At 38.4% G+C, this 26,783-nt stretch overlaps 1 protein-coding gene across 2 annotated transcripts; it reads right to left on the bottom strand.

Moving 5' to 3' along the window:
* Positions 1-354: 354 nt before the first annotated feature.
* LOC102509142 (scavenger receptor cysteine-rich type 1 protein M130) lies at positions 355-25,148 on the bottom strand. 2 transcript variants are annotated; one of them, XM_032473368.1, is made up of 18 exons: positions 24,990-25,148; positions 23,738-23,824; positions 22,633-22,665; positions 22,345-22,529; positions 19,380-19,700; positions 17,411-17,731; positions 16,579-16,899; positions 9,632-9,946; positions 9,219-9,533; positions 8,756-8,848; positions 8,360-8,674; positions 6,906-7,226; positions 5,880-6,188; positions 5,483-5,518; positions 5,172-5,279; positions 3,863-3,955; positions 2,909-2,961; positions 355-570 (listed from the first exon to the last, which is right to left on the bottom strand). In XM_032473368.1, the coding sequence occupies exons 2-17, from the start codon at positions 23,812-23,814 to the stop codon at positions 2,939-2,941; spliced, it is 3,186 nt and encodes a 1,061-aa protein (XP_032329259.1). In that variant the 5' UTR covers positions 23,815-23,824; positions 24,990-25,148; the 3' UTR covers positions 355-570; positions 2,909-2,938. The 2 variants fall into 2 exon arrangements, with proteins under 2 accessions (XP_032329259.1, XP_006193163.2); XM_006193101.3 differs by having other exon boundaries at positions 22,345-22,665.
* Positions 25,149-26,783: the final 1,635 nt, after the last annotated feature.

The raw sequence follows: 26,783 nt of genomic DNA, 5'->3' as shown, positions 1-26,783 counted from the left end.
CCTTATTATTAACCACAGTTATTAGATCCCCAAGTTTGTACCTTCTGATCTCCACCCATTTCACCAAACCCCCTCACTCCCCACCTCTGGCAACATCAATCGTCTGTATCTGTGAGCCTGGTTTTTGTCTTGTTCTGTTTTATATGCTACATATACAGGATTATATGGAAAAAAAACTAAAGGAAAAATAAATTTAATTTGATTATAAGAAAAAAAAATATTACTTAAACCAAACTAGAAAAAGATATATGCAAATGAAAACACTGTCAAATGAAAAGACATCATATTATATTTATGAAATCCTACAAAAAGTCAGAAAACCCATTCAGAAATTCATAAAATCAAGAACAGGGAGTTAAGATAAATTCAAACCAGCAATATTCCTTTTTATTTAATACCCTTGAAAGTCATACACAACTTTTAGTAGTCACATTCACCAATTTAATTTTTAGAAATTCAGCAGCAGTCTTTGGAACACTAGGAGACAAAGGACTGTGTTGTAATCTTCAGCGTACGAGGTGGATTCTTGATCATTCAGTCGTTCAGGTCTTCATCAAGGGATCTTCAAGGCTGAACGAAAGACGTAAACAGAAAAAATGTTATTTCCTCTTCATATGAACATACATAGAAGAATTACATGATAATGTGATACAATGTATTATATTACATTCTCTCTCTCACAGACACACATATGCCCACACATACTCTCACTCACTCACATATGTTAAAAAGCATACTACCGCTCGGAACAGAAAATGTAAATGCAACGATTTTCAAACCTCAGTGTACCTAAGAATTATTTCTATTCCAGAGAATTATAGTGCAGAAATGCCATTTTTAAAAGCACACCCATGTGATTCTGAAGCAGTGATTCAGTGGTGATTACTCTTTAAGGAAAAAGTAGTTTAATCAATATTTATTACATCAGAATAATATTTGTATGTTTGAGATTATCCATCAAAAATCATTCAAAGTCCTCCTCAGTGTACAATGTTAGGATTTTCAAAATACTCCTTTACATGTATACATATGTGTAATTTTGTAGATGTAATCATTATGTTTAATTATATTCAGTAATGTAACACATAAATAGAATGTATTATTGCACTTTTGTGACTTTTCCTTATTTAATTGGCCGCACCATAATCTTTCCAGCCACTATCCCACTGATTGGCATTCTCTTTGTTTCCAGCTTTGGGGCACTATTAACAAGGCTGCAAAAAGGAATCCTTGTATGTTTCTTCTTACATACTAATTTCTTTCTCTGTATGGAAGAAATTTTCAAGGGCAGGTAGAATTGTTGAGTCAAAGGATCCATGAGGCATTTTTTAAAAAAATTAATGGAAGTTTCCTGATTGCTTTCACCAAAGGCTACCACACCTCTCATTTCCAGCAGCAGTGTTTGAAATTGTATTTTTCTCTGTGTCCCCACCAACAATAAATATTGGTGCTGTTTTAAATTTCTGTTGGTCTAATTTGTATAAAGCAGTATCTCATTGTTAATCATACTTTGAATTGCCCAGACATACTGGTGAACTTGAGAATTTTAAAAATATTTATTAGTCATTTAAAATTCATTTTGTGCGGATTGGTTTTTTTGTGACTTTGCCTAGTTATTCATTAGATGTTGTCTTTCTCTTAATAATTGGCTTATATATTAATATTGGCATATAGATATGTATACAGCATGTTATATGTTATATACGCATACTAACACTTTTTATGCTATATACAATTTACAACAGTTCTAAGTGTACATGTGTATATATGTATGATATTAACACTCTACATTTATATACTTTTAAGAATTCCAACTTTTATCCTTTGTCTCAATCTATGTTTCTCATATAACATACACAATATTTCTACCAAAAAACATACTTTTGTCATATATCATTTCTAAATGCATAGTCCTCCCAAAATTGTTTTTTAAAAGAACCAAGAAAATGTACCCACTAACTTGTTTCCCCTTCTTTTCTTTTTGGTGTATAACTTAACAAATTTCTTGCCTTATTCACTTTTTTCTTTTGTTACACTTTCCTCATGAAAGCAAATTATAAAATGAAAATCTGATTGTGTCTTGTCCCAAATTAATCTTCTAAAGCACCCCCCCCCAACTGTCCCTAGAATAAAATATGAACATGAGATACAGCAGATAAGACCAGTCGTTATTGGGCTCCACACCACCTTTTCAGCCTAGATTCTCACCATTTCTCTCTCTCTGCAGAGTCTCCATAATTCCCCCCACAGGCTGTGAGATCTTCCAGTAAGCAATCATGCCTTTTCAACCTCTCTTATCTCTGTATCTTCAGTGCTCAAGTTGCCACTGGTTACCATAAATATTTTCAGTATATGTTTCTGAGGGAAGAACTTCTTACCGTTCCCCAAAGGTGTGGTACTTTCCTGTGCCACATTTTGTATATGCCGCGTCCTTTCCTTACAATGATCTATCTCGCAGTCATCTGACGTTTAACTTGAACATCACATTTTTTGCACAATCTCCCTGAAGTGTCTTAGGCCAGCTCTCCATATTCCTGCAGTATCGCATTCTGTCTCTACCATAGCATGCATCACACAGCTGTGTGTCCTGCCTCTTTCCTGAAATGACTCCTACAGTGTCTTTAGAAGATTTATTCATATTTATTTACCCATCTTCTTCTTAGCTCTATGAGGTAGCACTGTGATTGCTTAGAAAATATTTAGGCAACTCAGAGATGGATAAGAAATATTTATAAAAAGTTATTGCATATTCTGAGTGTGGATATACATACACACACAAATATATACATATATGGAAATATATGTGCATGTACGTCCTTTCTTTTTTTTTTCTAACACCAGAGGAGTTCTCAATTTCCACAAGACTGGAACTGTTTCGAGCAATGATGAATCAGTTCTCCTCACTCACCTCACTGGATTGTAGTTCCCATTTTCCTTTTCATTGTACCTCTGAATGGTCTCCTTTTTCATCCAGAAATAGGAAGAGATTTAGACATAGAAATTAGTCTGGCATCATTAAAACCACCTGACTCATCGGAATTTTCTAAAAGGAAGAAAATAATTACTGGGAAAGAAATCAGACCTTCCCTCAAATGCCTTCGAAGCGCTTTGAACATTCAGAAACACTGTTTGCAATCAGGAAGGCAAACGGTGTGGTTTAAGAGGCACAGAAAGTCTTCCCCATGCCTTATAAATATTTTCCTGACTTCCTTTTGGCAAATCCCAAATCCCTTGGCTTGAAGAAGTGAGGCAGGCCCCCCTCAGAAGGAATACTGAGAAGGCCCTGAGCCTTCATAGAGGAAGGGGATATTGGGGTATTTTTTCCAACCCAGCAGAGTTATTCTGCCCAGAGGCAAAATTGGTGCTAAAAAGAAGACAGTGGACAAAGAAAGAAACATTATATAAAGAGAAATCAGGCTAGTCCTGTGAGTAAGGATGGCTGCCGATGGGATAAAGACATAGAAAGTTTAAGCTTTTAAGAAAAAAATCAAATTAGAGAAAGGAAATTAGCGGGAAGTGGGAATGAAAGAAACTGTGAAAGAGATATGAAAAGTCAAATTACCTTTTAGAAGATTAATTTCTGTTTTAGTAAAATTAGGTCCAAGCCTTAATATTCTACTATATGGCTCCTCTGTCAGAAATAATCATGGGCGTCTTAGACAGAGGTCTCCCCGTGACTGCAGTTTTTATGTTCTCCAAGAATAGTTTTTGGTTCATTCCTGCCTGTCTTCCTTACATGCATCACAAGCCTCCTATTACGTTTGAGAGTTCTTCCCACTGCTGTGCAAAGTCAAGTGTCTCAGCCTCACTTACAGCACATGTCTGAACCCCAGGGCTACAGACCCTCAAAGAATCCACAGACCTGGGGAATATAGGTCCAGGTCATCTGCCTTCAGGCAAGAATTCATCTCCCGGTATTGAATCTGGTGGACAGAATTCTCTCCTCTTGCAGAAACTGCCAACAGAAGCCGCAGGTTAGGGGTCAGCCGATCATAATAAAACGTTCCCTCCTCATGTGCACTTCTTCCACACCTAGTCATGATTCATGCCTCTCTCTTGTTTCCATCCCACTCTACTACCAAGCTTTTCCCTCAGCGCCACAAACTCAAGTGCAATGAGATGAGGCTGAAACTCCCCCATTGCTGTTGTCTAACAGCCCCGTTTCTTCCCCCAAGGCGGCCAGCAGTCCTCTGTAATTCACTAGAGATCCGTCTAAAATCGGTCCTTTCCCGTCCATTCTCACTATAAAGTCCTTTTCATCTTTCACCTCACCTATTTCATAATGCTATCCTTCTCAGTAATGTGGTTCTCTTCCAGCGGCTCAGACATCCTGTTGCCAAACAGAACTTTCTAAGAGACTGCCTGCCTGTTTCACCCCACTCCACCCTACCCTTTAATGCCTGTCACCCTTCTTCCCATGCAATACGGAACTTCATTACTTGTTTCTTCCTCTTCTCCAGCCTTATCAGAAGCTTCTCTCCTTGAACTCAACTTTTGCTCCCCTCTCAGAACAACACGTGCGCCCTCCTTTACGCGTCTCTACACTTGTACATGTTTGTCTCTTTCCCTGAAATGCACCTGACCCAGTTCTTTGAACTCTATTTTCAAACTGTGTCTCAAATCCTCCTGGAAGTTTCCAGTACACCCCTTCCCTTTCAATTAATTACTTTATTCTCTGTTCCCCTTTTGGTCCTTATTCATCTTAACGTATAACAATACATTGCAATTTATTTGTTTACATGTATTCCACTAGACTTGAAATTCTATGAAAACAAAAACACTTGGTCATCCACGTCTGAAACATCTTCAGAACCTAGCACATTGCTTGACAGAACAGTAAAATTAGTAATAAGTATATAGTAAGAGCAAATAAATGTTTGGGCAATAAATGACTCATCCTGAACCATATAAGCATACTCATTCCACACTATTAATTCTATAATGTCCCAGGTAAACATGTAGATAGAATGTAGGAATTATCAATACAACCAGTGCCCCTTTTCTTCTCTGAATTCTTGTTCCCTCTTTTGGGGAACCTGCTTAAACCTCTTCTGGGTTCCCTTTCTCTGTCCACTTGGTACTTGGATCTAATAAATTTTTTTTGTTTTTTATTTTATTATCCCAAGAAACTTCCCCTGGGAACATTCGAGAGATCATAATGTGGCTCAGACCTGTAAGCCGCTGTCTCTGTCTTCGCTTCTGAGTCCACAAGAGGAGTGCGATGAGAAAGGCCAACAGAATGACCCCGAGGATCCCAAGTGCAACAAAGGACGAGTGACCTGAGCACAGGTAAACATCACAAGAGGTGATAACGTCTTAGCTGAAAGGCCTGGTTCCCCAGTTACTATCCCTCTTTTAGGTCAGATACAGGATCGTTGAAGAAATTTCAAATTATCAGAAATTCTGACCCAAAGTGTCTTAACAAGAGAGATTCTAAATAATGCAGACAACTGGTCCCATGCTCACAGCCCCCTTGATATACCTGTGGCTTTTAGGGGTCCTTTGTTCTCTGCAACTTCTGTAGGAGAAAAGAAGAGGAGAGACTCAGTTCTGGGTGTAACATATGGAACAAATATCTCTATTTCCTGTCTGAGCCTCTAACACTTCTCAACCAAGTGAACTACTTCTCCCACCCAAAACTAGAGGCCCCTAGTTCTTCCTCCCTCTGCACAAGGATACGTGTGAGTTACACGCTCTTCCTCGGTGAAGGCCAATGTGCAATAAGATGAGTTTTCATCACTCCTCGGACTGAAACATCATGATTCTATCTCCACCAAATCCCTGGGCTGGTACTTCCAGTCCTTCCACAGTGCACTTCAGCACCCACCCTCTCTTTGCTGTCAGAGATAAAAGGCTCTGTCCAGACTCTGAGCACTCACCTGAGCACCTCACAGAAGCATCCTCCTTGTGCCCACAGTCACTGTGCCCCCAGGATCTGGCAGGACAGTCCCACAAGGAGGACTCGTTTCCCTTGCACTTCACTTCGTTGAGCCATATGGGCCCGGTCCCCTGGCCAAACGCCGCCTCTTTTCCTGCCTCCAAAGCTAAGCCACAGCCTAGCTGGCGACACACCACCTGAGCATCTTCAAGGTCCCAGGAGTCATCACACACCGTCCCCCAGGAGCCTCCGTGCCAGATCTCCACACGTCCAGAACAGTTAGTGCTTCCTTCTTGAAGTCTTATTTTGTCTGAAAAATCAGAGACAGTGAAGTCGTTTCTGAGAAGATAAAACTTCCCAAGAGGTCACAGGGGAAAAGAGAGAATGGAAACTCTTTTTTAAAACCTCTATTTTAAAACTTTGCTATTTAAGGCACATTTTAAAATGTTACATTTTCACAAAATTCGGCTTTTATGATAGCACATGTCCTTCCAGCGAACTGGATGCATTTCACCCTGGATGTAAGAAAGTTAGTGTGACTTAGGAAATGTCAAGTGGAGAAAGTTAACATTGTAAACGTATAATGTTAAATTCTTTCAAACATAAAAAAGCTCGGGAGATTGCCAGGTAGATAGAAATCTTCTCCCAGTTTAAGAAGGTGTAGATTAGGGAAAATAATTCAGGATTGATATTTCTGACTGCTTCACTCCTTATATTAATGTAACAAGGTAGCATTTGAAAGAAAAATGGGACAATTCAACAGGCAAATACTGAGTTATGTAGTTCTCTGCTCCTCATCTGTTCACAGAGAAGGCAACTGAATTGAAAACTCTCCAGAGGACCATCGGAGTTTGATAGCCTTTGGGAAGATGATCAATGATCCTGAATACCTACAGACGAAATTAAATAAAACCATTTACACCACCCAGGTAGAATAGAGATTAACCAGAGGTTACTCATTCTTGCTTAGTTAGGTCAGGAGACAAGCTACAGAATGGAATTCTCATCTATGGCAACAAATACTCACTGGCGCATGTGATCCAGGTCTCCTCTGAGGGGCTGGCCAGTCTCCACTGCCATGGAGATGACGGGCACTTCCATAATGTGTCAGGTCCTTTCGGGCACTGAACATTGTCCACCCACATGTGCCTGGTCGTCCTCTTGTCTAAAGATGCAGGGCTGATGTTCCCTTTGTCCGCACAGCCCAGCTGCCTGCATACCACCCCCACCGTGGTCGCAGACATGTTACTCTTGCCAACGCTGCCCCAAGCTCCATTGTAAAAGACTTCCAGGCGCCCTGCACAGGTCTCTCTGCTGGTTTCGCTGATCAGCCTCAGAGACATGAACTCTAGGGTGAAATAGACAGTTAGCAATTTCACATCTTCTCTGAAGATTCAGAGGACTCACTCCCTTTACTCTGATGTGAGAATAGCTTTTAAAATAGGTACAATATGTCAATTATTAGTAATTCTTTAGTAACTTCTGGATGATTTGGTAGATTCTATCAAAATGTAGTATTTGCTCTATAAATACTTTCTGGTTTTCTAGTCTTGGGTTTTGTCCTTAGGGACTTTTTAAAAATGCCACCAGTGATTCTAAGTTGACTTCTAAATCTCAAAGGATCAGCGCCTTTTGTCAATTACATGGTTTGGATTTTTCTCTCTAAATTACTGTAATTTTAGGCTCAAAACCCTAGTCTGTTCATTTTGGGGGGCAATTTTCCCTGACAGTTAAAATTTAATGAGATAGACAAGAAAGCCATCGTTTGGTGTGTATCCCCGTAACATGAAATGCTTCCCTTTCTGATACTTCAGTTTTGATGCATATGTCCTCAACCAGGTTTATGTCATTAAATGTGAGTAATATGAAAATCACTTCTGGCACAGAGAGTTTCTCACTTCCCGAAGTCATAGAGCTGTTTTTCTCAATATATTACAACTGAGTACATTTTTTTATGTCATAATACTTTCTAAAATTTACCATGTTTACAACACAAGAGCAGTGTCCTGCTATGGTAATTCTTGCTCCTATAACAAGTCAGTCAGTCTCATTTGTCTGTCACAAAATATGACCTGGCGTGCTGACTATCTTTTTCTCTGTAGAATATAGCACCAAATGTATTTCTTCTTGTCTTTTTTTAACTTACTTCTTTATTAACACAGTGATCACCGAGTGGTGCGCTGAATCCTTACCCAGTGTCCAGCCCCATACATATTTATAAAGAAACTTCACATTACCAGCTTTGCTGTCATTTTCATGACATACAGACTCACTTCTGAATTCTTCTCTTGCTGGCATTATACTACCTTGCACGTGAGGTAGCGCTAATTCATCAAATCTACACTTCTGGGAGCCTGAATCTCACAGCAGTTCCCTCTGGACCTGTACTTCAGGGAAGCTGCTCAGAGTGATAGCCCTCACTTTGCCCCACCTCAGTCCCTTCTTGCATAATTGTAACCTGAGGTTACGTGCAGGGCTTACCTGAGCAGATAACGCCCGCATCCTCCTTATGCCTGCAGTTGTGCCGCCCCCAGCCATGTGAATGGCACTTCCATATGTGAGACTCTTTTCCATTGCAGTTCATCTCATCCAGCCAGATAGGCCCAGTTCCTTCCCCAAAATGGGCAGAACCAGTGGCATTAATGGCCACTCCACAGCCCAGCTGTCTGCACACCACGTGGGCATCACTCAAGTCCCAGCTGTCATCACAGATGGTGCCCCAGGAGCCCTCATGATAGACCTCTACTCTCCCTGCACAACGGCCGCCTCCGTTTGCCAGGCGGAGCTGCCCGCTCGCTGCAAAGAGAAAAGAAAATATTAGTAAAACGCACTTCTGAGGATTGAGATCATTTTCATAGGTTGGTCACTGATTCTTACCGATGCAGGCAACACCTCTCTCTTCTGAAACAGGAGAGCTTGTTGGACTCGAGGATGATGAATTGCATGGGGATAGTGTCTGACTCTGGTTTCCTGCAACACCAAACCACTTAGTCACAGAAGGTACAAATAGCTGGGGTGAGGAGGGGAGGTCAGTTACAGTGTTAGATAGACGAGCTCAGGACAATCATAGCTTTAGAGAAAGGTGGATGCGTCAACCAAGCTGGGAGTGAATCAGGAACTCTGAGAAGGCACATGGTAAGCACTAAATAACCACCAGGTCCGTGAAAATTAAGTTTACTTTCCCTCTAAAAAGACAAATGAAGTTTAAGTCTGGCACACTTCTCATGATCCCTCACAGTGGGTCATTCCCTTTTAGTTCTGTTCTTTGCTAGAAGTCCACCCACTCGTAGGGCACACCACCAGGGGGGAGGTTCATCGAGGCTGCCCTTTCTTCTCTCACCTGAACAGATTACAGAAGCTACTTGCTCTGCAGAACATAACGATGCACCAAGAGCAGTTACGGGACAGTCTCCTACGTGCTGCTCAGTCCCAGTGCAGTGAAACTTGTGCCTCCAGACCTGCCCACTTCCTTTCCCGAAAGCTGCTCCTCCTGGGGTAGAAAGGGCAACTCCACATTTAAGCTGCTGGCACAAAACGTGGGCATCTTCCATGTCCCAGTGAGAGTTGCACAGGGACCCCCAGGTCCCAAGAAAGTTGAGCTCCACTCTTCCTTCACATAAGGACTTGCCATTCACCAAGCGGACTTCTGTGTATCCTGAAAGGAGACAGGAACTTTAAAAAGTTGTCTGTGACTACCTAACCCTACCCTCTTCACAGGATGGGAACAAGCTGAACGTGTTCTCCAGGTCTCACTTGAGCAGACCACTCCAACGTCCCTGCTGTGGCTGCAAGTGCCATCTGGGCGGGGTGCTACTGGGCACAGTGAAAGATGGGACTCCTGTCCCTCACACTGGAATTCTTCAGCCCAGATCTGTCCACTTCCTTCTCCAAAGTGAGCTCCCCCCAGGATGGAGACGACCGTGCCGCACTGTAATTCCCTGCACAGCACGCTGGCCGCTTCCAGAGAGAAGTCGGAATCACAGACGGAGCCCCAAGTGTCGCCATGTTTCACTTCCACACGACCAGAGCAGGGAATGTCCCCTCCAACCAGTCTGGGTTCCCTGTGGGCTGAAAAATAACATTTCAGTGAGAGAGAACATGATTCCAAGATTTTCCTTCATGAAGGGAGTGAGGAAGGAAGTGGAAAGCGAGAAAGGGAGGCTATCCAGTCCTCTTGGCTCTTCTGCCTAGAGCTGGGCATGGCGAATTCTAGACACACACCCCTCCCCCTCACTAGCCTACTCCATCTGAGAGAATTCTGGAAATCTGCCTCCTGGAACCAATGATTCCTACAGCACGATTACTCTTTCCTTTCAGTATTGTGCCTGCATTATTCACCACTTTAGAGACCACAGAAAACATGTGTCCATTCTCTCGACCTTTCAGCCCTATACTCAGAACTCCACCCACTGCAATCCGGGGTCTGCCTAATCATTTCAAATGGTTTTTCATAAAAAAAAAAAAAGTGTAATATACTTTCTGTTTCCAAAATGAACGGAAGACCTCTTCTTTCCCTTGGTATCTGTCACACTTGATACATGAGACATTCCTTTCTTCTGTTTTCATCTCCTTTCTACAGTGTTTTATCAAACCCTTTCATGTATTCCTTGACCAAGGTTCTATCCTCAACTTTCTTGTCTTCTGAAAAGACATTTTCTCTTAATTGCCACAATACATTTCGTCTACACATTTCTCTTTAGACCTATATTCAAAAACAGATCTACTTTGACATCTAGAACTTAATGTGTTCAAAACTGAATGACAAGCCACTGAATCCTTTACTCAATTAATGATATCCAGGGCCAAATTAGAATCGCCTAAAAATTGAACCATAAATAATGGTAATAATAATGATAGTAGTGAATATTGAGTATCTACTATGGTAATAATAATGATAGTAGTGAATATTGAGTATCTACTATATGTATATATATACACACACACATATATATTTGGCATTTTAGTAAGTATTTAACAAACATTATTTCATCTTTACAATTGCCGTATGGTATAATTATTAATAACATCACAAATTTACAGACAAGGAAACTAAAACACAGAGAGGTGTAGTAATTTGCTAAGGTCACACAGAGATTAGTGAAGGGCCAGAATTTGAAGCCAGACTATATGCTACAGAGCCTATAATCTTGACCCTCACAATACACTGCACGTGTGGCAGTCACCAATATCTGTCAGTCTTCCAGCATATTTTTTCTCCATGTTTATTGCCTCAGCCTTTATTTCATGGATCTGCTCATGACACGTTAGTCTGTACCACAAACTGGCTTCCTTATACCATTTAAGTTTAGGTACGTGGCTAGAGTGTTGGAAATTTACCACTGTAAGAGATTTTTTTCCCTGCTAAACTAATGAGTGCATTTTAACATAAAAGCCATTAATTGAATTTTTGTGCCTGAATTAACTCCTTTAATCAATAAATTAAGCTTTCCCCTGGCGTCAGTAACTGAATCTGTATTCATTTCTTTCTGTAGAAGTGGAGAAATGAAGAACAAATATCAGAAGTAATTAATTAAAGTTATGTCCTTTTGTTTAATAATAGATAAAATATACAGTATAGTTTAAAGAAGCATTAATACATCTTCATCATTTATTCCTTTCCAGACTCTGAAAAAGGATAGATCATTCTAGTCTCAAAATTATTTCTCAGACTTTCGTAAAATACAGCACAACTCAAATGAAGCGTTTCTTAGGTTCAGGTGTCCCCTCCAGCATGGACACAGTTAGCACAAACGAAATGTCTGGGATTCAAAGCAATTTTGTGACCAAAACTTGTTAGACCTCTTTGTGGCTGGTTTGTCTAAACTACACGTCAGAGATAAATTGCTGCTTTATCTTTCTAGTCTTTCTGCTTTACCGAGTCCTTTGGCCCTTTTCAGCCATAAAAACTCGTGCTGTATCAAAGTCTAAGGATTTAAACAGATTATGAAATTTGTAGTTTCAATTTTGCAGGCAGAAAGATAGTATTTCCATAATCTGTTTTCTTGGAAATCTTCCAAAAGTATCAAGTTTATCAAGAAATAAAATTATAAACGGTTCTAGAAAAACAAGGAGAGAGCTAAAATCAAGGCCCCACAATAGGTAGAAGAGTTTCCAAAATCTATAGAAACGTAACAGAGTAGTTTACAAAAGGAAGCAAAGTGCATGTATAGCAAATAACAAACAAAAATATAATTCTGTAAAGAAAGGGGCTCATCTTAAGTTGTAAACTTACATGCAGCTTAATACAATCCTAAATAATTCAGCGTGAGTTACCATAAATGAAACACTCTAGTAATAAAATCTAAATTTTCAATGTAGTTAACTAATGACTCAGATATTGTAGGCTGGAAAGCTAATGAGTCTTGTGATCCGTGGTAAGATATTTAGACAAATGCCACCTTGAAAAGAAAAGCATGTGCTCACTAAAGTTGAAACTTGGAGAACATATTGGGAAAAATATTTTTTTAAGTATGTTTTTATAGAAGTATAAAAAAGAAGAAAAAAATCAGAATGTTGACATGGCATGAATCCTCCTTGTCACTTTTAACACTTACCAAGAGAGAAATGAACTGACTAGAAATAGCCAGACTGCAAGAAGAAATGGGAGGGAAAATACCACTTGTGTGAGGGAGGCGTCCTCTGCCTGCAGCTACTATATGTAGTTAATTGGGAGTCCTGTAATTTGAAACTTGCAAGATTGGAAAAACAAACCCCAAAATATCCTGCCCTTTAAACTGAGGTGGTGATGAAACTGTGGACTTAGCAGAAAATAAAACTGATGCTCTGCATGCAAAGACAATGAGCCTTCTAGCAAAGACAGGATGTAAGTTTTGCCCTTCCTCCCAAACCCAAGGTTTCAAATGACCTTAGGGCTGTGGTCAACAAATTAAGAGGAAGGCCCTCGTCCCATGGATAAGTCAAAGTATGTATTATTTGACTGTGGTATAGTTTCACATGGCATTGGCTTCCTAAGTTTGGAGAGAACTGTTTTGCTGAATTTGTGAGGCCAACTGACATCAGTGATTACTCAACTTTAAAGCAATCTGAGGATCCCTAAATCAGCATCAGCAGAGAGTGGGTTGTGAAAGGTGTGCAGCCCTCAAAAAAACATACTTTCCAAAGCGAACTCAGAATCGACTATGAGAACAACGCACGAGGAATACTGCCCCGAGAACCGCACTGGGCCCAGTGAAGGGCAGCACACAGAGGCCACCTTCTCAGAGGACAGAACCTGGCCTATGAGGTTGCCTCCCCACACTCTCCCTCACTTACAGGGTAACTCTTCATTCTTGTCCAGTAGGATTTGATCACTACTAGAGAAGAAAAACCCTGGGTGTTTCTTGGTGACCACAGAGTGACCAAAACAGCCTTAAACTGCTTAGCTATTTGACTTATTTTAAAAGAGAAAAAAATAAACTTTTTCTTTAGTCACTCATTTGGTTTTCTTTTAGATGCAGTTGAACTTCATACTAACTAATGTAAAATACAATTAATAGGAAAATTTACAAAACTTTCTAAATTTAGAAGGGAATTATCAGACATACAAATATGCTTACACATTCCAAAACACACACAAAGTCCCCATAAAGATCATGTAGTGAAATATGGTTTTAGTCGTAGCATATTACATAATAACAATAAGTATTATGTATGTACATAATATGATAACATAACAATGTATAATATGACTAAGTTAAAGCCAAATACATCTGTCACCTCAAAAATGTAACTTAATCAGAGTTCTTTTAAAAATAAATCCCAATTCTATTATGAGTAAAAGTGTGCACCTAGAACAAAATTATTCACAAGGGTTGAAAGTAGGAAAATAGAAACTAAATAAAGCAACACATGTGATATTAACATCAGACAAACTTGATTCCAAAATCGTTCAACCATAAGAAGATGGAAATTTTGTAATACTAAAAAGAACAATTCACAATGACCATCTAACAGTCAGAGGAAGATTCTATGCCCAGATCCACAGAGTATCAATTCATCCATTATGTGATATAGCTACTGAGACACTCAGTGGGAAACCTATAAACTCAAATATTTATATTAATAAAGAGGAATAAATCAAGATTAAACATGTAGAGACCTAGTTAGAGGGTAGAACCTTTTATGTGCTTCATATCCACTTACCAATGGCTTCACCCCAGACACATACTAAACTACATATGCTCCTAGGTGGATTCCCTTAAGCATCCAACTCAAAAAGTTAAGAGAGAAAGAGAAACCAAACTTCAGGAAATCTGAAGTGAATTAATAGAAAGAAAAACAAATTTAATGAGTTAGAAAACAAAGGTAGCATTTTGGGCCAGGTAGGTAATTAGGTATTTATTTATTTGTTTGTTTGTTTATTTTAATGGAGGCAGTGGGGTTTGAACCCAGGACCTGGTGCATGCTAAGCACATGCTCTACCACTGAGCTATATCCTCCCCCCCAGAAAACAAAGGTACTATTAATTTGTAAAAACCCAGCTGTGAGGTCTTTAAAAAAAAGCTAAGGCAGTAGATAATTTTATCTAATACAATAAATTAAAAGCATAAATAAAGGCACATAATAATAAATGAAGAGAAGAGAAAAGTCATGGTAAGAAGACATTTATCTGTCTGTCTATCTATATAACTTTTCATCCAAAAGCAGAATAATTAACATTCTTTTCACATACACATGGAATGTTCTCCAGGATAGGTCACACGCTAGGCTCCAAAACAAGCCTTGGTAGATTTAATAAAACTGAAATCATATCAAGCATCTTTTCTCACAACACCATGAGACTAGAAGTCAACTGCAAGAAAAAAACTACAAAAAAAACCCCACGAACATGGAGAAGCTAAACAACATGCTCTTAAACAATCAATGGATCACTGAAGAAATCAAAGAGGAAATTTAAAAACATCTAGAAACAAATGAAAACAAAAACATAACAACCCAAAATCTATGGGATACAGTTCTAAGAGGGAAGTTTATAGAAATACAAGCCTACCTCAGGAAGCAAGAATAAACAACCTAACCTTACACTTAAAGGAACTGGAAAAAGAACAAACAAATCCCAAAGTTACTGGGAAGAAAGAAATCATAAAAATCTGAGCAGAAGTAAATGAAATAGTGACTAAAAAATAGAAAAGTTGAATAAGACTAAAAGCTGGTTCTTTCACAATATAAACAAAATTGACAAACCTTTAGACAGACTCATCAAGGAAAAATAACAGAGGACCTAAAGTAATAAAATCAGAAATGAAAAAGGAGATGTTACGATTGCTACCACAGAAATAGAAAGACGCATAAAAGATTACTATGAACAATTATATATAAAAAAATGAACCTAGAAGAAATGGACAAATTCCTAAAACATACAATCTTCCAAGACTGAACCAGAAAGAAAGAGAAAATATGAACAGATCAATTACAAGGAATGGAATTGAATCAATAATAATAAATAGAAAACTCCCAAGGAACAGAAGTCCAAGACCAGCCAGCATTATTCATAACAGCCAAGAAATGGAAGCAACATAAGTGCCCATCGACTGATAAATGGATAAAGAAGGTGTGGTATATACATGGGCTGTTACTCAGCCATTAAAAAGATGAAGTCTTGTCATTTGTGATAACATGGATGGATCTAGAGGCTATTGTGCTGAGTAAAATAAGTCAGGCAAAGAAGGTAAATATTATGTGATTTCACTTACATGTGGAATCTAAAAAAGCAAAGCAAATGAGCAAACATGAAACAGAAATGGAGTTATAAACACCAAGAACAAACAGGAGTTTGCCAGAGGGGAGGGGGTTAGGGGGAGGAAATAAATAAGTGAAGGAATTAAACTTCCCGCTGCAAAATAAACGAGTCACAGGTATGAAAGGTACAGTGTGGAGAATATAGCCAATAACTGTGTGATATCTCTACATACTGTAACTAGACTTACCATGGTGATCAGTTTGAAATGTGCAGAAATAGTGAATCACTATGTTGTGTAACAGAAACTAACATAGTGTTTTAGGTCAACTATACTTTAAAGACAAACAAACAAGCTCATAGAAAAAGATCAGATCTGTGGGAGACCAGGAGGCAGAGGAGGAATTGGATGAAGGCAGTCAAAAGGCAATAACTTCCAGTTATAAGATAAATATGTATGTACCAGGGATGTAATGTACAAGATGATAAATATAATTAACACTGCTAAATGTTATATATGAAAGCTGTTGAGAGAGTAATTCAGAGTTCTCATCACAAGAAAGAAAATTTTTGTTTTCTATCTCTTAAATTTTTTACCTATATGAGATGATAGGGGGAAAATGTTCAGAAAAAAGAAAATTATTTCATAGTAAGATAGAGGGAGTCTAAGTTTCAATCATGCTAGTTTATCCAACATAGTTATTTTTTAAAATCATTTGATGACATTCTGATGAAAGACATATTTAAGTTCTACCTTAAAATTTTTAATCCTCCTTAATCTTTGACACATTCATGGATTTAAAAATTACTCAAACGCTAAAGTGAGCAAACAATAAACAATTGGGTCTAAGATTCAAAATGAATTATACATTTCTCTGAGATACTCACAATGGAATAGATATTTTCTGGCTTCTTGGGAGAGATCTAGTCATAGTGACCAATGAATCTTGTCAGTCTCAAGGATGTTACTGGAAATTTACACGCTTGAAATTCAACTTCTTAACACATTGACTGCAAGTCTTACCTGAGCAGGTAACTTTGGCTTCTTCATAGTGTTCACAACTAAGTCCGCCCCATTGCCAGTTCTTGCAGTCCCAAAGAGAAGTTTCGTTTCCATTACAGCTGCTTAAAAACAGCCACGTGTTTGTTTCCTTAATTTTGGAATAAGCTTGATAGGATGTTTTGAGTGCAGATCCACATCCCAGCTGCCTACAAACCACATCAGCTTCTTTCAGTCCCCAGGTTCTGTCACACACTTTCCCTATCAGTTTCTGAATTTCCACCTCCACTGTCCCAGCACAGCGGCTGCCTCCACCTGTGAGTCTCAGTTCCAGATCTGACCCATCTGCAAAAGAAACGTAGACTCAGGCCACAGATATATAGGCAGGTTAGCCCAGAGGGTACTTTCTTGATCTTGCTCCTTCTCAGATACTGAGACATTGGAAACCATGGCTTACCCATCTCTGCTTTTTTTAAGAGCCAGTAGAGACCATGAATTTGGTTAGAAATGGGATTTTAGTTTCAGGAGTTAATGAAAATTGTCAAAGGTGGAAAAATATGAGCAAGTCAGATATAAAGTAAAGACATGTAACATTTTGTCTTTTGGAGCTCCAGGTAGATTTAGAATTCAAAGTGTGATCCCTAACAGTAATCTGAAAAATTATTACAGAAAATAGAGTCAGACAACCCTTCCAACTAGTCAAATAAAGAATGTGTTAGAGATTTCTCACAAGTGTAAAAGAGTTCCCAACAAGGAAACGATTAGTTGTTTCTCCCTCACACATCTCACATCTATTTCTCTTCCTAAACAACATAGGCCCTTCCTTCTCTTTTTGTTGTGTGTTGTTTTAACTTACCAGAACAAGTCACACCAGCATCTTCATTATGATTGCAATAATGCTTCCCCCACTCGTGGTGTTTGCAGTGCCAGACAGCAGACTCATGTCCTTCGCAGGAAACACTGTCAAGCCAAATGTGTCCAGTTCCCTCACTGGCGTTAACTCGACCAATGGCAGTGATGGCAGTCGGACATCCCAGTTGCTTACATGCCACAGCAGCATCGTCACTATCCCAGCCATCATCGCACACTGTCCCCCATTCTCCTTGGAATCTCACTTCCAATCTTCCTGAACATTTGTTGACTCCATCTGTCACTCTCAGGCTCAGGTCTGCTCCCTCTGTAAGAGGGACACAAAACAAGTCAGCGATAACAAGAATAAGGTCAATCGTTAAAGCCGGAGGGAGGAGTGGATTCAGGCAAGAAGACAGGACTTTTCAGTATGAAAAGCATGCATTATAGGAAGAGATCCTAACAGGATCTCCAGGGACTAAAATTTATCTGGAGATTTGCTTGTTGGACCACGAAAAGATTTTTTTTGTTGGAATTGTTTGGTTTTACTCCTGTTGAATATGTATTTGCATGTGTGTAGGTGCATGTGGTTAGCTACACAGTCCAGTTTGCCTCAACCCTCCATTTTCTCTGGGACTGTATTATCTATTAGACTAGCTGGTTTTTATTATATGCCTGTGTTATCTGCCTTTCTGACCACGTCTGTAGTTTAAAAGTAAAGCAAAGAGAGAAGGGACCTCGCCATTACTACTCTCACCTTCCCCCAGTCAATACTCCTCAAAGAACAGAACTTGACTGTGGGTAATATCCTGTAACAAATAAACTGCTTTTTTCCTCTGGCAATTTTAGTGTTTGTGGTCACAATACTGTTTACTGTGATTCCTCAGCACATATAAAACACACTGAGAAGAAATGCGCTGTTTGGGGACCTAGAAAGATTCTGATGGGTAAAAGAAAATGAAGGGTACATACTGTGTTTTTCCTGCCCCTAATCCCTTTCACTTTCTTCAGCTAATGAAATCCATCTTTCCTGTAGGAATCCCATTCTTTGTGGTTCAGACTATAGATGGTCATGTTGGTCAACAAGAAAAAAGCCAGTCCGAGAAACAGGAAAAGAGCCTGAACACTGATGACATGAACTGCTGAATCCAATCATGCACAAAGCCAACCGTACTGCCTGGATTTCCCAGTTTTGTGTCAGTATTCTCTTATTTTAAATTTCATTTGAATTGAGGTTTTTTTTTTTCATTTGGAAAAAAAAAAAAAAGATACCTAGTGAATACAGGGATGTTTTTACTCTAGTTACAGTTTCCTTAATGTTCCCTGGGGTTCAGGACTTACTAGGTCTTCTTCAAACCAGGAACTTCAAGTGAGAAAAGGGGAGTGACATCCCTGAGCACACAAAGCCACGTCCCTGTCCCATAATCAAGCATGGAACGTGAAACTCTCTAGGCAGACGCAGTATCTGCTCATAACATAGGACGAGCATAAATGAAGTTTTAAGAGGAAACCAATTTTCTACATCATTTGATTCTGTGAATTTGAACCAATAGTTTGGGAAAGAGTGGGTCAATGTGACTAAAGAGGAGACTTGTAGGGTAGAGGATGCTAAGGGGGATGATTTGCTTCTAAAACACCCAGAAAGCAGAATTTGCTAGCTAAGCTATTTTTTTCTTTTCCTTTCTGTGTTTTGGAGGGCTGGGGGAAGTGGATGCACTCTGAACACTTCCTTCTATCCTCATGACTTGGCTTTCAGTTTCACTCCTCATCCTCCCCTCCTAAACTATTCATTCCAATTTCAGTTCAGGTGAAAATGCCACAGGTGTCAGAGCCGCAACTTGAAATTAGGGAATAATCAGGTGATAGAAGAAGCAGAGTTTGTTATGTTTTAAATCTAAGAGTTCATGCTCTTAAGTTTTTTACCGCTTTCCTTTGTCCTCTCGTGGAGAGGAGAACAACCCAGGACCCGTCCTTACCTAAGCAAATCACTCCAGCGTCCTCAGCATGATCACAGTTATGCTTTCCCCATCCTGAATGTTTGCAGTTCCAGAGAGCTGACTCATTTCCATTGCATACAAGATCATCAAACCAGATTGGTCCAGAACCTTCTCCAAAATTAGCTGAACCAGAGAAACTGACAGGACCTCCACACTGAAGCTGTTTACAAACCACAGCAGCATGATTCATGCTGAAGTCATCATCGCACACTGTTCCCCACTGTCCTTGGAATTTGATCTCAATTCTTCCTGAACACCGGTTTCCTGCGTTCATCAGCCTCATCTCCAAGTCAGATCCATCTAGAGCAAAGACCAGAATTCAGAAGTGATTTTAGAAAGTAAGAGTCCTCTAAACACTTGAGATTTGAAGCTGTCCTTCAAAATGAAGCCCAGGTTCACATAATGGAGAATTTATTTTAATCTTTTAAAAACTAGCTAATGATTAGGACTTTCATCTATTTCTACTTACCAAAAAAAAAAAAAAAAAAAAACTTTCACAGATTAAAATTTACTTTGTGTTTTGTTTTGTTTCCTTCTATTATTATGACATAATAAACACGTTTATGTAGAAACAGATAAATATGACTCAAAGTATTTGCTTTAAAAACTAGAAAAAAATAAAATGTGTTTTTACAACAAAGTAGTAAAAATGACAAGCCAGTCATTTGTTGAACAGTTAAAATTTTTATTTTAATCTTTGTTTATTACAAACAGCTTACAGAATAATTGTCTGAAGTTGAATTTGAAATGAAAAAACAAGAAAAAGCAAAAAGTAAAAATGCATAAGCATGCATAATAGTTTGCAAAATCACCTTATCTGTGGTATACCAAGACATTAAAAGCTGAGGAAAAATTAATCAAAATAATTCATTTCTTACCAAAATTCCTTTCTGAATCAAAGCATTTTTTTTCTATTCCCAAAGCAGCTGCTCCCATTTTTAGCAAAGAACAGCTTTTTCATAAAGAAAATTCTCTGTATACACTATCCTTAGATTTTCTATGAGGACTAGAATATCTGAGAAAAAGAGATTTGGGGTGAAATGTTGGGACTTCTGAAAAACAAAAACTGTGGTTGAACAAAATTCTTTGAAGTTCTTTTTTGAAGAAGTAATTCAATTTTAAAAGCTCTGAGCTCCAGGCAAAGACCTCCACTCCAGATTTTTGATTATGGGCAATTAATAACAGTAATAATAAGAGCTCATGATCATAATGTGCATATGCTGTTCCAATGTACTACACACGCCATTTTCTTTAGACTTCACAACAACATTAAGCATTATATGTTATTACCACTACCCCTATTTCATAGATAAGCAAACTGAGGTTAAATAATTGGCCCAGGGTCAAACACCTAGAAATTAGAAGAGAAAGAATGTAAACCAAACCAAAACCAAAACCAAACAGCCCTAGCACCAGAGTCTAGCCCCTTTACTATTATGGATATGATAACAGTATAATTTCCCAAGAGGTAGTGCTCTGAGGATACAGCTTTGATCGGGGTGAAGAATCTCAGAAATTCAGACTCTGAAAACCTCATGAAACTCGTGAGTCCTTGAGCGATTGCACCCCTTTCTATTATTAGGCATCAGCTGGAGCTTTAAGTGTGTAAACTTCAAAAACCAAGTTTGATTCACTTCTTTCTTATTTAAAGGATCCTTATGTAAAGGTAAGAAAAACCAAACACAAGAGTTAAAAGTACTACACTGATGTCTTAGCTTAAACAGTCAACTCTATAGACAGCAATAATTATAGCACAGTAAATAATTATAGCACACTAAATAATTATAGGCTAGATTTATTGTGATTTTTAACTTTGCTGTAGATGCTTGATGTAGACGGTACATTGTTACTTCTTATCTTTCCCCACAACATGATTAACAATAAAAGAGAAGAGAAAGAAGGAAGAGAAGGAGGAGCAGACAGGAGGAAGAGAAGGAAGAAGAAAGAGAAATGAGCTGACTAAGTAATGAGAAGCTGTGAGCCATGAGGAAACTACCGTTCAATTTTTAACACCTGTTACACACCAGACAGGGTACCAGTCGCTTTTCATGTGTTATATCGTTGAGTCATCAGAAAGTGAAGTTTAGAAAGATTTAACAACTTGCTCCAAATAATAACGTTAATGAGCAGCTGAGCTGGAATTCAATTTAGCATTGTTCTAGATACCAGCCTGTGTTGCTCCTGTTACACCACAACGCCTGGGTGGAGATTAGTCTTTGTAAAACCAGTCCTATGGAGGAGACAGATGGTCTCTAACAGAAAGGCTGGGAGGTGAGAGGGTTGTGTAGCATTCAATGACATGAAGAAGGAGTTCTGAATTGGGATCAGAAACATGACCTTGGGATTTGTCAGATTTGTCAGCAGAAAAGTCTGACCCATAACTTTATGAGTGATTGTAAGGTCAAGTGAGGCAAAACTTATGAAATGTTTTAAAAATTAAAACTACCACGTAAATGAAATGAATAGCATTGTACAACAGAGAAAGCAGTTATACTGTGCAAAACATCCTTCCTCCAACAAAGAAGGATGAGTGCCGGGAATATTTATTTCTTGATTTAGTAATCTGATTAACAGTTAATGGGCAAAAGAGTCATGACTTATGAGCCAATGCATGAAAGCAGCATATTACTGGGAAAGGGGACAAGGAACTAACTTAAATACCATGATTTTTTTCATGTAAAAGTTGAAGGTTATAGTAGGATTATTTACTGTAAAATTGAAGCAAGTCACTTCCTCATTGGTTGTAGTATTGAGAATCTCTTGATTTTTTTTTTCAAATACAGGCTTTATCATGTGTTTTCTGGTCTTTTAGCAATGGATTGGGTAATTTTATACATGGACTAGCTTGCTTACAGAAAACTGGCTTCTCTTCATTTTTAACCCATCTACATATTTTTTCCCACAGAGCATTGTATCTCCAGGCTTTGACTCATGCAAGTCTTACCTGAGCAGGTGACTCCAGCATCCTGTTGGTGAGTACAGTTATGCTTTCCCCATCCACCGTGTTTGCAGTCCCAGATCGCTGACTCATTCCCTCGACAGGAAACATGATCCATCCAAATGCGTCCAGAGCCCGCACTGGAATTAGTCCATCCAGCAGCTTTGATAGCAGTAGGACATCCCAGCTGCCTACAAATAACGGAGACCGCAGCCATGTCCCAGCCATTGTTACACACCGTCCCCCACTCCTCCTGGACTTTCACCTCCACTCTCCCCGAGCAGTTGTTCTCACCAGCCGTTAGCCTCAGCTCTTTGTCTGTTCCTCCTGCAACAACAGGTAAAGAGAGCAGATGGTCAAGACCCAAAAAGCAAGTAGAGAATTATTATTCTTTAGACCGCCCATCTCTTTTTTCAAAGCTGGATTTGAGAAACGTTTCTGGACCCATTCATGGTACGATAGGAGAATGCTATTTCACAGGGTTTCAAAACCAAATGTCAGTGTCACAGCCTTCATTAAGCAACAACATGAAACCAGCAAAAGATAAGTAATCCAACACTATGTGATATCTTTATTTTATGACTGATATTCTTTATAATGTCTACATATATAATCCCCATGGACAGTTTACTATAAAAATAAGATGTTACAAAATTGTATAGGGGTGAGCTATGTAAGTTTCTCCAAAATCCTCAAATCAGTAGAAATAAGGCTGATGGCAAGGATGAAAAGACCAGACTTTAACACCTACTTCACACATATATGCATGAAAAATACCATCTATTTACACATATATATGTGTAGATACCATAAATTTTTAAAATACTAGTTGAAATCTGACTGAAACTTATCTACTCAAATAAAATTGAAATGGAGATATTTTCCTATTATTTTCTACCATAAAATAATCCCATCCTCCTCACCCCCACTCCTCCCAACAGTGTCAACTCCTGCCTTGTGATTATTTTAGATAACACAGGAATCTGTGGTCCCTCTGCTATTTACCTGGCCTCCCTGAATACATTTTTAGATAGATTTTGGGCATTTGAATTTTTAAAGTGTTCCTAAAATTCCCTCACCCCAACAATTCTGAGGTTTCTTCCCCTTTGTACTACTTTACTTCCCTATTTTTCAGTTAGACATTATTTCAAATCTTTAGTAAAATGCTTTTTTTTTTCCTGTGAGAGTTTATTTTATTTTTTTGAAACCTGTGCTAATATTTTGTTCACGTTGAGGGGGTCACATAGTTAGGCTCCTATCATGTGCTTTTAATATCTGATCCGTTGAAACCACGAAGCGTGTTTTTAGAAGCTGTTCAGCCTTCAGGAGAATTATTTGCTTTTCAGGGATTCTTGTCACATTGGGCTAAGGTTGCAAGTAAATTTGACAAAGTACTCACCAAGGGAACTGGTGATCAAGCAGGCACTGAGAACTGAGACCACAGCAACAGTGAAGGGACCTAAGCAGACAGAGCATCTTCTAAAGTCTGTGAAAAGAAGAAAGAGGGCCAAAATATAGTCTTCCCAAAAAAGAGGCTTCGGGGGAGACGGAGGGTTTCAGAGGTTGGAGATGACTAAAGAAGGTCAAACCAGGACCGAAAACCCTTCCTTCTAAACGGCAAGGCAGGTGGGAAAAAGTTGCACCCAGGATCATATAGCCTCAGGGAAACAGCTTTGAAAATGTTCATGTTTATAGGCAACCTAGGAGTGAGGAATTAGAAGAAAACTGGGGATGGAAAAAGAATTGCAAGAGGAGACCTTAAAATCTGGAAAAATTGAAAAGGCACCGATGAAACTTAGAAGCGGGCAGTCCTCCCTTCAGGCGCAGGGCAATATTTAACCACTGATACCCTCATCTCCAAGCCTGCCTGATCCACATTGTTGGATGGCAAGTTCCACAGGGAGTGAATCATATCTAACATGTTCACCCTGGTTTCACCAGTACCTGGCACCACCAATACCTGGCACAGAGCCTGCTGAATAGTCGTTGAACAACACATTGGAGGAAAAAATGACAAAGTTTGTATTTGAAAACTCTGAATTTTGGAACTTATCTCCAAATAGAGCATGAAATGCTAAGGCTATCACTCTCATTTCTCCTTCCTATAACCCAAAGTAATTTAAAAGTAAAAACGTCACAGTAGTCACTCTTTTGAGATAAGTCACTGAACTGTGCACTTATGACCTATGCTTTCATGTGATAGGTTCTACTTCAGTTTAAAGGCTTGGGGAAAAAAGTAAGAATGCTAAATGAGTTTAGCACATCCATATAAATCATGAAGCAGATTCTGACACTCAAAGAGTTACACTAAATTTCCTCCAGGGAATCAATTTTCAAGCAATATTCACTCCTACATGTTCCATCTATTCTAACAACTATTAGTTTCATACCCAATACAGTTCACTTAGTTTTAGTTCCTCACTTAATTTCACCTCTGCAGTTTTACAAAATTGATGCCAAATCTAGTCCTTATCTCATGTCTTCCATTTTGAATCTACGCAGATAAAAGGTATCGATTGCCCTAGTCTTATTGCCTTTTTCCCATTCCTCGCTCTCCTGATCCCAGTGACTACTACATCAGATTCACTGACTGTCAGAACATTGCTTTACTCCATTAAAGGATAAATGTAGAATAAATGAGAAGCTTTTACCAGCAGATCCAGAGTTTTCATGTAGCACCATTCTGAGTTTGTCCACTCCAAGGATTTGTGCCTCTTAAGTCTTCTTGTACTAGTCCCTGGAAATGCTCTCCTTAAGAAGAGGACCACCAAGAAAAATCATTTCACTTCCACAAAAAAAAAAAAAAAACCAAAAAAACAGAAAGGCTACATAAAGGAGGTGGAGTTAACCAAAAAAGGGAAGTAATTAAAAGAGTGAGACTCCCTTTCGTGCTCAGGTCTTCTTCAATATGAGACATGAAACAACCAAAGAAAATTGAGAAACATTCAATACAGATTTACAAAAATTAAGGGGAAATATTAACTTATATACTGTTGCTGAGTTAAATATTTTAAATTTCTGCACTTTGTTTTGGATTAATATATTAGAAGCAAAAAATAGAAATTGTTATGTAGTTAAATTACGTCAAAAAATTAAGGTAAAATAGGCAAAACATAATTAAATCATTAATGCTTGATTGTCATAGCCACTTTAAATATTATTTCCATCATCAAATGCACCTAATGAATAATTCTGTGCAGATTGTCTATAGACAGCACTTGCATTTCTCTTCTAATGGGATGAAGAGCAGCAATGAAATTAGCCATGATTATTACCAATTCTACAAATGGTGAAATACAAATTTACAACACAAGATTTTGACTTGAATTAACTTAAGTTCAAGTAAGAGAAACACATATAATAGCAACAATGAACACAGGTTCAAAGCACAGTGTGAAAAATAAAGAAAAAAAGTAGTCATGTTGACTAGAAGTCAGAAATGAACAGTCCAAAACCTCTTTTCTGTGAGAAGATGCTTAAATTGTGTCCTAAATTACAAGAAGGACTTTGCTAAAAAGAAAAAAGGGGAAGGGATTTAAGGTATAAGAAACCAAAAAATTGAAATGAAAAGAAATAAAGACATTGTTCACTTTTAAAAGCTGAAATAATGTATCACCAGGAGACCCACACTGTAAGAAATGTTAATGGAAGTCTCAGGCAGAAGAAAAATGGTACCAGATAAAAAAATATGGCTCAACATAAGGAATGCAGAGCACCAGAAATGGTAACTACATAGGTAAATACGTGATTTTTATCATTATTTAAGTATTTTTAAAATAATTGTTTAAACAAGAATAATAGCTATGCAGTGTGACGTTTATAACATGTAAAAGGAAAATGAAAATAATAACACAAAAGATGAGAAGACAAATGGAAGAGTATTATTATAAATTTTATGTACTATATGTAAAGTGGTAAAATATTATTTGAAGGTAGACTATGATGAGCTAAAATTGTACACAATAAACCTAAAGCAGTCACTAAGATAACAAAACAGAGAGTTATAGCTAATAAGCCAATAAAACACGTAAAGTGGAATCATAAAATATTCAATTAATCCAAAAGAAGCCATAAAAGAGAGGGAACATGAATGAAAAGTAGATGGGACAAATAAAAAACAAAACGCAAGTTAACCGACCCAACTGCACTTTCGATCACAGTAAATGTAAATCATCTGAGCACACCCAGTTAAGAGACAGAAATTGGCAAAATGGATTAAAAAGCGAAATTCAACTAAATGATGCCTAAATAATCTAAATACAAAAAATACAGGATAAAAGCAAAAGGTTAGAAAAAGACATGCCACGCTAGCACCAATTAAAGCAAACCCAGGATAGCTATGTTAAAATCATCAAAAGTAGATTTCAGAGCTAAAAAAAGATCTAGAAATAAAGAATCGATTCATAATGATAAATGGTACATTTATCAGTCCCAAATGTGTGTGA

The sequence above is a fragment of the Camelus ferus genome, chromosome 34, assembly GCF_009834535.1.
Source record: "Camelus ferus isolate YT-003-E chromosome 34, BCGSAC_Cfer_1.0, whole genome shotgun sequence".
In the NCBI taxonomy this organism is placed as follows: domain Eukaryota; kingdom Metazoa; phylum Chordata; class Mammalia; order Artiodactyla; family Camelidae; genus Camelus; species Camelus ferus.
Note: the sequence above shows the minus strand (reverse complement) of the source record. Positions and strands in the feature narration are given on the sequence as shown.